Consider the following 16,244-nt stretch of genomic DNA (forward strand, 5'->3'; position numbering starts at 1 on the left):
CCTACAACAACAGGACGCCATATTTTGTAAAATTGATTTAAGTAAGTCCTCCTCCTCATCATATTCTCCGTTATTTCTTATTAAAAACGAACTACAACTCAATGTACAAAAATAAGAAGAAGAAGTGGAGGAGGAAGAATCAGCACAAGAATCACAAAAGGAAGAAGACGAATAAGCAGAGAAGACGAAGCACAAGAAGAACACGAAGATGACGAAGAAAGAAGCACAAGAAGCAGACGAAGACGACGCAGAAGAAGGTGGTGAAGAGGAACAAGCACAAGAAGCAGACGAAGGCGAAGAAGCAGAGGAAGACGACGCGAAGAAGAAGACGAAGAGGCACAAGTAGTGGACGAAGACCATGAAGAAGAAGAACGAGCAGGCGACGACAAAGAAGAAGAAGGACACGAAGACGACGACGAAGAAGAAGTAGTAGCACAAGAAGCAAACGCAAAAGACGACGAAGCAGCAGAGGACGAAGCGCAATAAGCAGACGAAGTCGAGAAGCAGAAGAAGCACAGGAAGACGATGATGAAGCTGAGGAAGACGAGGAAAAGAAGAAGACGAAGAGGCACAAGTAGTGCACGAAGACCATGAAGAAGAAGAACGAGAAGACCACGACGAAGAAGAAGGACACGAAGACGACGACGAAGCAGAAGAAGAAGTAGTAGCACTAGAAGCACACGCAGACGACGACGAAGAAGAAGTAAAGGAACAAGAATGCGAACCCACGCTTCTTCAACAATCCCGTTTTGAATTTTGTGTCAATCTCCTCCTTGTTTTCGGTGATTCTGTAGTTCACCATTTCGACGCACGGAAGCCTCGAAATAGGAAATACGAGCATGGAGGTATAATTGCGTCTGGCAAACTGCATTTCTACATCTTCAGCATATTCTCCATTATTTCTTATTAAAAACGAACTACCACTCAAAGTATTCCAAAAAGCGCCTGCGTCGCCCACTTGCCATAAAGGCTGCCAAGTACCTACAACAAGAGGACGCCATATTTTTGAAATTAATTTAAGTAAGTCCTCCTCCTCAGCATATTCTCCGTTATGTCTTATTAAAAACGAACTACAACTCAAGGTACAACAACAACAACAAGAGGAAGAAGCAGCACAAGAAGCACAAAATGAATAGGAAGCAGAAGGAAAAGAAGAAGCGGAAGCACATGAAGACGACGAAGGAGACGAAGAAGAAGGAGAAGTGGAACAAGCAGAAGGAGAAGGAGGAAGAAGGAGAAGAAGAATGTGAACTCACGTTTCTTCGACAATCCCGTCTTGCATTATCTGTCATTGTCCTCCTTGTTTTTGGCGATTCAGTAGTTCATCATTTCGACGCACGGAAGCCTCGAAATAGGAAATACGAGTATGGAGGTATAATTGCGTCTGGTAAAATGCGTTTCTCCATCTTCAGCATATTCTGCGTTATTTTGTATTAGAAACGAACTACCACTCAAAATATTCCAAAACGCGCTTGCGTCACCCACTTGCCATAAAGGCTGCCAAGTACCTACAACAACAGGACGCCATATTTTTTTAAAATTAATTTAAGTAAGTCCTCCTCCTCAGCATATTCTCCGTTATGTCTGATTAAAAACGACCTACAACTCAAAGTACAACAACAAGAGGAAGAAGCAGCACAAGAAGCACAAAATGAATACAAAGAAGAAGCAGAAGAAGACGAAGCACAAGAAGCACACGAAGACGACAACGAAGAAGAGGAAGCAAAAGAAGAGAGGAGGCACAAGAAGCACATGAAGACCACGAAGGAGACGAAGAACAAGAAGACGAAGAAGAAGGAGAAGAGGAAGAAGCAGAAGGAGAAGGAGAAGAAGAATGCGAACCCACGTTTCTTCGACAATCCCGTTTTGCATTATCTGTCATTCTCCTCCTTGTTTTTGAGATTCAGTAGTTCACCATTTCGACGCACGGAAGCCTCGAAATAGGAAATACAAGTATGGATGTATAATTGCGTCTGGTAAAATGCGTTTCTACAACTTCTTCATATTTTCCGTTATTTGTTATTAGGAACGAACTACAACTCAAAATATTCCAAAACGCGCTTGCGTCACCCACTTGCTATAAAGGCTATCAAGTACCGACAACAAGTGGACGCCATACTTTTCAAATTAATTTAAGTAAGCCCTCCTCCTCACCATATTCTCCGTTATGTCTTATTAAAAACGAACTACAACTCAAGGTAGAACTACAACAACAAGAGGAAGAAGCAGCACAAGAAGCACAAAATGAATACGAAGAAGAAGCAGAAGAAGACGAATCACAACAAGCACACGAAGACGACGACGACGAAGAAGAAGAAGCAAAAGAAGAAGAGGAGGCACAAGAAGCACACGAAGAAGACGAAGCTGACGAAGAACAACAAGACGAAGAAGTAGGAGAAGAGAAAGAAGGAGAAGAAGAATGCGAACCCACGTTTCTTCGACAATCCCGTTTTGCATTATCTGTCATTCTCCTCGATGTTTTTGGTGATTCAGTAGTCCACCATTTCGACGCACGGAAGCCTCGAAATAGGAAATACGAGTATGTATGTATAATTGCGTCTGGTAAAATGCGTTTCTATATCTTCAGCATATTCTCCGTTATTTCTTATTAGAAACGAACTACAACTCAAAATATTCCAAAACGCGCTTGCGTCACCCACTTGCCATAAAGGCTGCCAAGTACCTACAACAACAGGACGCCATATTTCTTGAAATTAATTTAAGTAAGTCCTCCTCCTCAGCATATTCTCCGTTATGTCTTATTAAAAACGAACTACAACTCAAAGTACAACAAGAAGAAGATGAAGTGGAGGAGGAAGAATCAGCACAAGAGTCACAAAAGGAAGAAGACGAAGGAGAAGCAGAAGAGGACGAAGTCGAAGCAGCAGAAGAAGCACACGAATATGACGAAGAAGAAGAGAAAGAAGCACAAGAAGCAGACGAAGACAACGACGAGTAAGGTGAAGACGAAGAAAACAAAAAGAAGACGAAGAAGCACAAGTAGTGCACGAAGATCATGAAGAAGAAGAACACGAACACGACGACGAAGAAGAAGAAGAAGTAGCACAAGAAGCACACGCAGACGACGACGAAGAAGAAGAAGAAGGAGAAGAAGAAGAACAAGAATGCGAACCCACGCTTCTTCAACGATCCCGTTTTGATTTTATGTCATTCTCCTCCTTGTTTTTGGTGATTCTGTAGCTCACCATTTCGACGAACGGAAACCTCGAAATAGGAAATACGAGTATGTAGGTATAACTGCGTGCAGTAAAATACGTTTCTACATCTTGACTATATTATCCGTTACGTCTTAGTAAAACAAACTACCACTCAAAGTATTCCAAAAAGTGCCTGCGTCGCCCACTTACCATAAAGGCTACCAAGTACCGACAACAACAGCACGCTATATTTTTTCTTCAAATTAATTTAAGTAAGTCCTCCTCCTCAGCATATTCTCCATTATTTCTTATTAAAAACGAACTACAACTCAAAGTATTACAAAAAGCGCCGGCGTCGCCCACTTGCCATAAAGGCTACAAAGTACCGACATACCGCAACAAGTGTTCCTCGACTGGATAAAGCCATGCACCTGTCCCCCTTGCACTTACTCTCTGAACTAAATGGATCGCAAAATTATTAAGAATAGCACTACTCCCATTCAAGGCAGCACTATCGACATCGTCAAGAATGTTCCTTGTGAAAAAGAAAAACTACATGTAGAAGGAAAACATGACAGAACAGAGGGGGGGGGGTCAGGATATGTCAGCGCATGTTTGTCAGACAACAAGGTGGAAAAAAGCCAAGAGAAACACTTGAACAAAGCAGAAAACCAACATCAAACTATTTATAAGCACACGCACTCCTCTTATTCAAAAACAGTGCTCATCATAAATCCGTCCAGGACAATACACACCATTTTTCTATTGCTACACTTTTTTCCAGTAACGGTCAATGCATTGCTATAGACTGCGTGACGTCATCACATCCTGTTTGAAGACGATACCGCAAAGACAAAGACCCCTATTATTAATTCAATCGCAAGATTATTTCCTTTGTCCGATTCTAAATGACGTTCACTTTTACAATAAAATTCAACAAAAAAGCACCGTGCATATTAGCGATTTTCACCCCAAAGTCTCATCATGGTCATTAGAATCACAACACCAGTAAACTACCACTGCTCTTTTAAAATAATAAGTGAGACCCCTCAACATCATCACCAGGCTTATGTAATACATGACCCTTTCTATGCTCTTATACTCATTGTCTGAGGCTACACCTGCGAGAAAAAAGGCGCGAAAGCCAGGGGGTAAAGTTCCATTCGCGCATGACAAAGCACAATACAGAACGCCTTTACGGGAACATGATGGCATTCCTACCATATTAATGATTATTGCATTGCAGTTTAGAAAAACTACTACAAAACTATAATTTTAGGAGCCTATTAAAATTATACTTTCTATGGAAACTATAATTGCCCTATTACTTGGATCGCTACTAATGAAACGCTCTAATTTTTTCTCTCTTCCCATTTCAGCCTTGTCATGCAGTGAAGCAGACTCACATCCAAAATAATTAATTTACACTGAGGGTGCCGTGCTTCAGGAATTCCTATCCTGCGCTCAGATGCAAGCATTTCTGCACGGATACCTATAACAGCTTACTTCTTCAACATACCGAGCTCCTAACAACATGTAACAAACAAGCAGAGAAACCCACTTCTCAGCTTTACCATGCGACTTTCTTCTGCACAAAACCAGTGATTTGAGGAAACAGCAGCAAAAATTGCGCGCACTTGTGCTTGACTTCAACAACTGTAGCATATGCTAATAAACCAGGGATGGGCATAAATACATTCTTTGAGTATTTAAATATAAATACAAAATACTTTGTTGAAAGGGGTATTTAAATACTCTTCATAAAATACTTTTCAACATGAGTATTTAAATACAAAATATAAATACAGTATTTAAATAGCGTAACTACTATTATAAATACTGTGAGGAAAATGTTATCTGGAATAACAGAAATAACGATAATCATAACAACAAATCAGCAACGAACAGTAGCATTTATTTGTTAGATTATCATGGCGATTTTAATATTAGAAGTTTCTCGAAGACTGAGACGAGGATGCTTTGTCCAACAAGGTAATCGGGTAGTCGTGACCGTTGCCCACAACAACAGTGAGAAACTTGCCTCTAAAATGGTTTGTCGTATGCGCATGCTAGCGCAAACACGGCATATCTGCGCCCCAAACTCACCCTTCTTCCCGAAAGGTCAAATGCGAGGCAACTTTAAGATACGAGTGAGTATATACTGTATTTAGGAGTATTTATAAAGTATTTACAAGAATAAATACCCAAAAATTGGTATTTAAACATAATTATAAATACATTTTTCGAGTCTGTATTTAAATACAAAATATAAATACATGTATTTATATTTTAAATAGTATTTTAATTACAATGTAGTTAAATAATGCCCATCCCTGTAATAAACTAAGAAAAAGACACTCATGTCTGGATCAGATAATGCTACATACACAGCCGCATTGTCCCTTCGTAAAGCAAGCACAGGAGAGGGCACACGAATTCCTTTAAGCGAGAAGCATTCTGCTGTCGCCGGAATAAAAGATTTATCACGAGGGTTCTACAATGTCAGCTCTGTTGCTGTTTAAGTGCTGACAGTGTGCAACAGAGCTGACATTGTAGTACCCTCGCGATAAATCTTTTATTCCGCCGACAGCAGAATGTATTCAGAGAAGGCTTTGGGTGTGTAAAGTCAGCCCAAGGCGTGCTGATGGGAACGCACTGCTCTGTTGGGTATGCAAGCTCGCAGCCAGCGATGCTGGAATGATTATTTTATTTTATTTTATTTTGAGTCATTGTCGGCTCACCTATTTAGTGAAGACCTATGAACACATGTTAAGTGGTTTGGTTTAAAAATTATAAGAGCTACAGAGTGTAGCGAATGATGTTCACAATTACCCGTTCTGCTCTATTATATCCTGCGCAATAAACCAAATAAAGAAAAAAACGGCGTGCCTTCACGAATTTTTTGCGGACGATCTACCGAACGGATTTTTGTTCTGAAAGCGGTTTTGGTATCTGGTGACCGAAGAGATCAGATGTTCTCATTGGAGCAACTTCGTAGCTTTTATAATTAAAAAGTTAACTATTGAAAGTTAATTAAGACATTGCCTTAGGAGTATGTTAATGCCCCCCTAGGGAGTGCCTTTCAGCATATGCTCTATTGCAATTGATTTCATCTCGGAAAAAGTGATTAATATATTTTTAAAAAATCTGTTCACACTTAGCGTGGACACCCTGTATATGTATCATTCTTAACATGAACATATGAGAGATCAAATTAATTCGCAATGCAAATGAGGCACACTCAACATCAGGGGTATAACAGAGTTCCAGCAACGAAGTTCCTTCTTATTTCATTCTGATGCGTGCGCCTCTCTTGCATCACGAATTTGTTCCTTCCCTCTTATGTTTATATTGAGAATGATATACATGCCAACTGTTTCCAAAATTGCTCACCTGATGTGTGACAGACTCTGTCCGAAAGCTTGGTTCCCCATGAAAGTTTTGCTTCATCCTTTAGAATTTTTCGTGTTTGCCTCTTTCAGAAAAATACAACAAAACGATAGCTTAAAGACACTAGCTACAAATCTACATTGACTAGATATCAGATATTAAGTTTAAAACAAGAATCAAAGGTACAAGGTTGAAAGGCTCAATTAGCCATGTGGTTTTACACATGTGGCTCTTGCACGCGAGAGTGCTGTGTTGTCTTTTACATGACAGGTACACGGTAGTTATATCACAGTAGTCACAAAAGTTCCAATCCTCCCCATAACTGTGCGGAAGGTTGCACTGATGATGAAAGAAGGCGTTCCACTACTCGTTGCCCTTTGGCCTCATGGTGTGATGTGGACTTTCTCTGGCCATGTAAGCTGTGGGTCCTGTGAAGAGGCATGCTAATATGCAAAGGTCTCCTGGAGAAACAACACAATTACCTACATCAGCCGCTGGTCTTCTGACTCAGTCTTCCGTGCTTTGCATGTCGTAGCCACCCTTTAATTTCTGACTCAACTTTTGTTGGAACACTGACTCAAAATGTGTTCCATTGGCCAAAGTCTTGCTAGCGTGAACAGCACCTGCACAGTCAAATTGCGCTTAATGATTTAAATTACCAAAAAGCACCTTGTTGCATGTCATGACTATGTGCTTTAACATGTGCATGCTGAGAACATGTGCAAGCATATCAGAACTGAGAATAAAACTACTCCTAGTTTATAAAAGCAACTAACCTTTGAAATATTAGTGTTATTGATCACCTAATAACTAAAAAAAAAACACTGTGGATCCACGCTTCTTTTAATCTTTTCAATGCAATAGCTCTTACTAAACGTCTCCTTTGCTATCGCATAGGTGCTAAATCAGGTGAAATAAAATTCACTAGTTCCATATTTATTGATTCAATGAACCTATGCATATGAGCAACAAAGTGGTCAGATCATGGGAGAACATCCAGGGATGCTAACCGAGAATAAAGTTCTTCCATAAAGAAAAAAAATGGCTAGGAAGCACGCGAGCTGGTGAAGATGATGCATTATGTAAAACCCCGAGACTCGGGGTCTTACATCATGCATCTTCCATAATGTCAGCATTTAAAAAAAATTCAACTGGGAGATTTCTGGATAACACCATGGATATATGACGGCCACTCATATGTCTTGTTTTTCCATTCAGCAGCTCTTTCGTAGTTCTTACAAGAAAAGCGGTGCGTTGAAAAAGAGGCACCAAAACGTCGCACACAGTATCTCACTTAAGCGTGCTGAAATATGAGACTTTAAAACAGTAACATATGATTCAAGTGTCCTCATATTTTTACTAATTTGCTGTATCGTCAAGCATATCGCTTTTCTCTTCCTGCTTTGCACGCACAGAATGAAGATATTATAATATGACACTTGTACTGTCATAATCAATGCTGTCATATAATGATACTTATGTCACCTTTTTTCTTTTGTACAGGTTAGAGGAGGCCCCAAACATTCTGCTGAAAGTGAAAAGTTGTGACGCATTCTGAGAATGCTGGAAATGGCTACTATCGCCACAAGAAATCTTTATTTTAATGTAGAGAAAGATCATTCTTATGATATCCGCAGTATATCCACAGAATATTCACTGGGGAACATTTTTGACGTCCCATGGTGGATATAGCGCGGACGTTGCGAGGATACACGTGACATCTGTGACGTGTGAGACCAATTTGGGAGGTCTGTGGGATATTGCTGCTTTGCTGGGTAGAGACTTGCTACACAATGCCAGAGGGCACCCGGCAACAAACGTAAACTAAAAGCATGTTCTGCTGACTCCCTGTACTCGCAGAAGGGACAGTCGGGTGGCGTTATACCAAAACGGGAAAAAAACGCTCACGCAGCGGCAAGACGTCATGCGCTAAGCGCCACTGAAGACTGGCCGGCGGGCGTCCAGCCAGCCAGCAGTGGTCGTATGCCACGCTATGTGGCCCTGAATACGCGTCGAGTTCGGGGGCGGCCGATCAAGCGCAAGAAGTGCCATATAAAGGCGCCGCATAGGCCATGATATTATATCATCATCTGGGAAAGAAGCTCGCAGGCTGCGCATTGCCACAACGTAAGCCTTCCGGTGGGGAGCCACACACTCTGAACGCGAGCGTGTGTTTGTCAGCTAAAAAAAAAAACAAATGCCGGGTCCTAAGAGAAAAGTTATTAGACCACGAGCAGGATGCTGCTGCTCTTGGATACCCTGAAAGATCGCGCGCAGACCTAAGGCAAGACACTTCACTTTGAAATCGGGCACCAATAGGCCGCCATCTACGCAAGGCTAACACATACGACCTCTTGATACCCATTCTACAGGACACCCCCAAATAAACTGAAACGCTGCATGAGTAGCCGCCTGCAGAGTAGTCCGCGGAGGGATGGAAATATTGGCTAAGTACCAATATTTGCTCAGAAACCAAGACGCAGCAAAACGCGCTCTGCAGATAATGGGGAGTACAAGCCCTTTCAAGTCCCGGAGGACAGGAATACTACGCATATGGACACGTGCCCAGGAGCTGGGCGATACTCATGAAGGCAGGAAATCATACCCAAGAACGCGCACGGCATTCTTCACAGGAATACCAAGTGCGTCCGTCCTGTATGGTCCTTATCGTTCTAGCACTGTTTTAGCGATTTTATTTTGTGGTGCAACACAGAATTGCTTCCTGCGAATGGCTTTTTTGCTCATAAAAGGGATATACGTGCCTTTGTCTGCGATGTCACCTGTTTTAGATCTTGTGCTGCCCAATTTTTACAATTAGTCACTTTTGTAATATTATAATTAAAGTGACAAAGTACTAAAACACATTATGGCCTTAGTTGTCGATGTGACATAATAACCCAAATCAACAACAAAGCTGTGCTCTATATTATAGGCTCGTAATAACGTGGAAGTGAATGCCTTTGTCTATCTGTGTTTACGTTGTTTTTCGTTACCAAATTTGTTTTCCGTTCCTTCCTTTATCATGGCTGCAGCGCACCACTATACCTGTGTGAACAATAACTGCTTCATACAAAGAAGCTCTGCAGCTAGAATTGCATCCTGCTGTAGTCAGGAATGGATAGACTACTCCGTGCAGCATGGATAATTGTTCTGACACGATAAGGCACATTTTGGTGCGATACATAGTGCAAAGTTTTGACATGTTTTATTACAGGAGCACTGTGGTGACTCCCAAAGTATTTTTAGTTTTTACCTGCTGCATGTTCTGCAACAAATAAAATGAGCTCCTGCGAAAGAGCGATGAGCGCAGGTGACCCACAAAGCATGCACAAGGCCTCTCCTTGTGAAAAGAGCGCATCGCATAAAGAGAGGACTTGACATATGCTGCTTGCCTCACGTGATCAGTGACGTACAGCGGCACAGCTCAAGCATGTACGTATAAGCGGTGCGTGAGCTCAGGAGCACAGAGCCGTTTCTACATCGTGCCTGTGGCTGCTTTCTCCGACTGTTTCTGGAAATTCGGTGATGCAGGGACAATATACTGCAGAGCGAAAATATTTTGCATGGTGACTCCTGATGGACAACTTCTCAGATGATGCAGTGTTTTGAGCCATGTTAAACGTCACCTTATTACTCCTTTAAGTGTGCAGGTAATTAACTAAGGTGGCAATTGATTATTTCCAACATGCAGTGGTACGTACAGTGCAACAAGCAAGAGCCAGCCACAGTAGAAACACCTGCCATGAGCCATGGAATATGCTACCACACAATACGGAACAAGGAAAACTACTTGCACCGTCGACGGAAAGAAAAATGACTGCGGGTAATACAGTAACTGCTACACTAGGTTCTATTTAGTAAATGGAAACCCCTTCAAGTCGTCTGGTAATTGTGGTCAGTTCTCTTGGGAAACCCCGTTCCACCTCTCCAATTCCGTAAACAACACAAATAGTAAAAATTAGTACACTCAATTAGCAAAATTAGTGAAAAAGACACCATGAAGGCGTTCTTTAAAAGCGATAAAAACCCCTGTGCCAGGAAACAAATGAAAGGATGACACTACACACAGCACAAGCTTGAGGGTGTAAAAGGGTAACCTTGCAAAAGAAGTTGTTGCTAGCTCAGGTCATTTAAGAAGCAGGCCTGTTAAAAAAAATCTTGTTTGTTTTTCTGTGCTGTGTGTTGTGTCATGCTTTTGTTTGTCTCCCGGCATGACGGTTTTTATCGCTTTTAAAGTATCAAATGCTGAACAGCCCAATTTCTAACCATTTTCTATGAAGGCGTCATCTGTTTCGTGACGTATCAGTAGATCAGTGCATTGTTTGGGGGCGAGTATTTTCGTGCCTGCATTAATATAGTTAAAGCCCCTAGCTTGCTGCTACTACACGAAACCTTGCAGTATTAGCGAAATTAGCTAAACTAGCGTTTTTTGCAGAAATGCCATTTTGCACGTTCTTTTTTCTTTTTGTTTGTTATTAAGTGCATTTCTGCTATGCAGGTTTTTGGGGCAGTCGTCGTCTTGCAAACTGAAATATGAAAACCATAGAACGAAGGGTGACATACTAAGCTCCTCCTCCTCCTCTATACTAGCTCTCTGTCAAGGGATCAGGCCTTTTCCTCTTACGCGCGGCGCTTCTGCTGCATGGCGCTGTCTTGTGACAGTACTGCTAGCAGATGGCAGGTTTGGTGGGTTCAGTCAACGCAGCCCCTGCGAGAATTTGTGGCACATATTCAATATTTTCTGGAATGTCATGCGTGATACGGGTTTTAAAGAACTGCCAGCACAACTGCTCTTCCAACCATCCGCATAGCAGTCTGCATTTTCTTCAGGCTGACTTTTGCAACCACAAAAAGAGGTGCATGCTGAAGCCTGGTGCAGTGCCTAGCGCACTCCTGTTCACTATGGATAGAAGACGAATAACGAGACCACATAGCAGCTGGTGAGTACAGTATCAACGGCAACAAGCTATCGGCTGTATCAGTGACATGCGACATTGCTGTGGAAGTTGTGCTTTTTTCCCGCGGCCACATGCAGGTTTGTAAATCCAGGTGCGCGGAACAACAAATGTTTTCACCGCAGAATCCTAGGGCCCTTTATGCATAGTGACTGATGTGCTTTTGCTGAAACATTCCTGGGGCCACCCCCACAAAATCAGAGACAAAATAAAATAATCTCATTACTGTGGTACTACAGTTGTTACCACTTTACCCCATTCCACAGCAGATTATGAAAAGGGAGAAATTATCTGGAATCATTCGCAATAGAACTCATTCCAGATGCAACTCCGCAATCCTAGTAGCTTATTACTCCACTGCTTAATATTTACAGATAAAAGAAATGCAGAAAAGCACTTCAAGGAGTGCCACACCTCTGGAAGCACACAGCACGAGACAGGTATACTCGTTACAGTCATGGCCAAATGTAATGAAGTTATAAATTTGTGTCCTAATGTAGAATTCATGGCAAATGAGCTTTACTTTTGCAACATAGGGAAATTTGAGAAAAAAAGTGCTGCAGTCCCTCAACATGATCAAGCTACGACTTGCTGAGCATTCTGAGCAGCTGGACTCTATTTGTGCAAGCCTGCAACACCAAACGAAGGCTCCAGAAGAACGTGTCATGATACAACAATTTCGTGACTTGGAAAGCTTTCTTGACTACAATGACCAGCTTACGGTGTCAAGAGAAAAACAGGAGTCATTGGTATCCCACAAACTTTGTTATGTTGAATGCACTTACACAGTTGCCGTCAGTGTTAGAGAGCAGCTCAGTGGCTTCCCTTTCTTTATACAGCAGACAGTGTATAGATAGAGCCGTGCAATGTTGAAAATTGCATATGAGCAGCATATATGACGCTATTCCAACGTAATTCGAAACAGGTTTTCAGTGTCTTTTTTTTTATCACTGAAATTGGGTGTAACATGTTCCTTTGGCATTATTCTAGAAGTCTGCTTACAGAACCCTTATTAGTCCTTTTCTGATAGCTCAAACTGAATTTTCAGCCAGGCAAATTACTTGAATACATATATGCAGGACATTCGAATTTGATTTGCATTTGGATTTAGATTCTTCCTCTCCCACAGGTGTTGATGCATTCTTTTCACTGGCTCTTCTTGTCGTCCTGATCATTTCAATGTGCATGGTTATTTCGTTAAGGAAACTTTCCAAACGCTGGTTGAAGATGGCCCAGTTAGGGCGAAGCAGCTGTTCTAAGCTGGGGCAACATTCAGGTAGCGTTTTGTGAATAGTAGAAGACTTGAGCAGAAGAGCTTTTCTTTTCCACATTTGCTCTTGCATTTTGCTAGCTAAACTTCTTGCACAGTCGGTCATATGTATGCTCATTCAAGGTTCTCACAGACCAAAATTGTTCAGTGTATGCATTTTAGTGACCTGAAGTGGCTCCCTGAACCCTGTTTCAGCGCATGTACATGACTAGGCTTAGAGGAAACAACCTTGCAGACAAAGTCAGACGAATCCTCTACCAAATTTTATCTGATGAAGTCTCTGTTTGCTTTAACTGGACTGGAACTGGAGCCAAACGAACGAATCCAAAAGGCGGCAGCCAGGAACTGTCAACTTCAAGAACCAGCAGCATGAAGGGAACAAGGGACTAGAAATGTGCACCTTTGTTCAGGTTCCATTTGACTTTTCATTCATCGGGTCACAACAAGAAATAACTTTGCTCTGTGCCATCACAAAGTAAGTGCTTGGGACATTGACCCACGAGGCAGTGCTTTATTTGGGTCCCGTCCTTTTTTTCTTTCTTTCTGTATGTGTCTATGAGATACTCTGTTTCTTCATACACTTTCTTACTTTAAAAATACTTCAATACTTATTTTCAGTTGTGACTGTTTACACATTGGACAGTGGCATTGTCCTCATTAGTGGAGTACGAAACAGTGGTAACATGCAGCATTCATAATTAAGCCCAAAGACTGAGGTACACAACAGCAATTTCACACCTCTCCAATAAAACAAACAAACAAAAAGAAAGGTCTCAATAGTGGAAGAGGGTGAAGAAAAGTAATCTCCTTCGGTTCTGTCAGAATTAGCCTTTGATGTTATTAACTATGTTATTTGACTCCCTTTTCAAGAGTGCTGTGTGATCCCAGTAACTAAAGCAATGTTTATATGACTTTCTGACGATCTCTGGATAGGACACAGAGTTGCCCATATTCGCTATCAGGCCCGCAGGACGTTCAAGCAACATGACATCTGGCCTATAGAGGGTGGTTCTTTTTAGCTGCAACAAATTTTCATAAAAACGGGAGTTGCCTTAGGACACCTTTACTCTTCTCATTGGATTAGTCAACGGGATTTCTACTGGGAAACCATATTTTTTTCTCAATTAGGGCACTAATTAGAATATTTTAAGCTACTTTTTAAATGTTGACTTTATGGAGCACATTGCAATTGCGACATTAAGGCCTGATATCAACATGATTCACTCGAACTACGGGAGGCACAAAAGTAATCGCAGTGTGCGCTACAGACCCAACAATTCCACCTCCGTCGTCTGCTGCAAAACGCAAGTCATGTGCAAAGGAGTGACAGTGACATGTATATCTCCACCCTCACTTAACATCACAGAAATACGTGATATGGGTGTACCCTTATCGTGGTATGTTTCACGATATTTTTTGTTTTTCTTTTCGCTTTCTTTTCTTCCTTGTGTTCGCAGTCACTCGCTGTATCGCTCCTTTCATTCCGCTGGACGCGGCTCTTGCCCTTCTACGGGTACGATCAACACTGATATGTAGTGGTGACGCGCAAATGAAATTTTATGAAATTTTTTTTTGCAGCTAAAACGAAACATCCTGTATACCTAAAGCAGCAAACCATGGAAATCTCGTGTACCAGACCTTGTTCCCAAATAACAAAGAGGTTCAGGCTGGAAATCAGTTAAATGAGGCGCAGAAGACTACTATGGATTGCAGTTTTATGTATGCAGGCCCGATGTCTCGTTGCCTGAACGGAAAACGTTTGAACCATGTACGTAGCGAACACGATAAACTCTGTCCCCCCGCAGAGATCGTCACACACTTAACAACGTAACAATTGCTTCCTTCCTTGGAACAAAAGAGAACCAAATTACCTGAAAAGGATTATGGATGAAATAATGAGACAATCACAATAGTAAATATCAATGTGAAGGTATTACTCGCTTACACCAGACAGTTTAGTGTATTTCTTTCCCCTCCTTGAGTGGCCCCGAGTGACGTGTTTTTGCCTGTGTTTCATACTTTGAGTTTTGTGTTCTTTTTGTGTCCCGCCGCCTCAGGGTGTGGTTGTGGATATCCCCCATCATCAGATCGACTGCTTCATTATCGTTCTGCCTGTAATAACCAAGTATCCTGTCATTTGGCAACACATGTTAGAAAGTGCGGCTGCTCACCATGGTTTAGAACAACATAGTACAAACCCCCCACCTCACCCACCCCAAACACACACTTTCTTCCTGTGTTAAAAGGCCCTGCAAGGACACATGACAGACATTTATTGTTTCACGTGTCAATGCTTGTCACACTTGCCACGTGTTGGAGTATGACACATATCAGAGGTGTTTTGCACTTGCTTTATGTACCATTTAGCTAAGAAAACCTGTATTCTAGTCGTCTTAAATATCCAGTGCATTTATAGCAACAGACCCTTTAACTTTTTTTATTGTTTTTGTACTTGTTGTTTGTTGTTGTACTTTTTTACGTTAACATTTCATTCAGCCACATTGTGATAGCTGTGATAATGTTTCTGTGGTAACTTTTCAGAAGTGCTGTTATATTTTGCTCCTCACTTTTTGGGTTATGCGTTCTAGCAACTTGGGGGTAAACATGGAGTTTCATTTTGCTTAAAACATCAGGCGCAACTAAGTCCTATTGAACCTGACGGAACCCTAGTGTCTGACGGATTCACGTGCAACTTTGTTTACTCAACGTAATACAGTCCAGTGGATACTGAGGTGATTTTAGTCCGTGCTTCTGAGAGGCAGAATGGTGTTTGTTTTCAGTTTCCATGACCATATTTGTGCATTTCGAACTAGTTTGCACTTGTTATGTCCGATGGCTTCAAAACCAGCTTCTCTAGCAGTCTGTGGGATATATTGAGGATAACCCATAATCCCCATAATCAGACATAACCCGAAAAGGTGAGGCCTTATACATTTTTTTCATGTATGATGCATATGTGGGTGTGTACTCTAAGAACATTTACTTATGGAGTAGAACACATATTTGGTACATTTCACTATGCATATATTGACTTTTGAACACCTCACTGTAAGACGAGGAACTGAAGTATTTTTAATAATAACCCAATGTTCATCAATGTATGTGCCTACAATAAAATACATTGTTTACAAAGCATGCTTTGTGTACACTTCACCATCTCCATAATCTTTTTGATTTTTGTCATCACCCTTCTCCCTGCATTTGCTGCTGAGGTATTATGGGGACACATAATTTTAATGTGAGGATAGGGAATTGCAAGTACGAAGATGTTTAGATTACCTTTGTCTTTTCTTTTTGTATCAATATTGTTATCCAATCATTTCATTGAAAAAGCAGGAAACCATTTCAGTCAGAGTAGGAGGTCATACCTGTGAGTTGTTGCAGAAACCGTCGAGTAACTAGAGTAAATTGTGAAGGCACGCTGTTGCCCCATTCCTCCAGCACTGACGTGTTCCCATTGTCACGCGGTTG

The 16,244-nt window shown here is 41.5% G+C and overlaps 1 protein-coding gene across 1 annotated transcript; it reads left to right on the forward strand.

The window, feature by feature from the left end:
• The first annotated feature begins 208 nt into the window (after positions 1-208).
• Positions 209-2,959, forward strand: LOC135388437 (glutamic acid-rich protein-like). The gene is made up of 5 exons (XM_064618005.1): positions 209-342; positions 1,083-1,246; positions 1,613-1,863; positions 2,199-2,484; positions 2,787-2,959. The coding sequence occupies exons 1-5, from the start codon at positions 209-211 to the stop codon at positions 2,957-2,959; spliced, it is 1,008 nt and encodes a 335-aa protein (XP_064474075.1).
• The last annotated feature ends 13,285 nt before the right edge of the window (positions 2,960-16,244 follow it).

Source organism: Ornithodoros turicata, chromosome 1, assembly GCF_037126465.1.
Source record: "Ornithodoros turicata isolate Travis chromosome 1, ASM3712646v1, whole genome shotgun sequence".
In the NCBI taxonomy this organism is placed as follows: domain Eukaryota; kingdom Metazoa; phylum Arthropoda; class Arachnida; order Ixodida; family Argasidae; genus Ornithodoros; species Ornithodoros turicata.

Coding starts and splice junctions, on each gene's coding strand:
- LOC135388437 (XM_064618005.1), top strand. CDS start 209: ATGACGAAGAAAGAAGCACAAGAAGCAGACGAAGACGACGCAGAAGAA. Junction 343..1,082: donor AAGAAGACGAAGAGGCACAA/GTAGTGGACGAA, acceptor CTACAACTCAAG/GTACAACAACAACAACAAGA. Junction 1,864..2,198: donor CACGTTTCTTCGACAATCCC/GTTTTGCATTAT, acceptor CTACAACTCAAG/GTAGAACTACAACAACAAGA.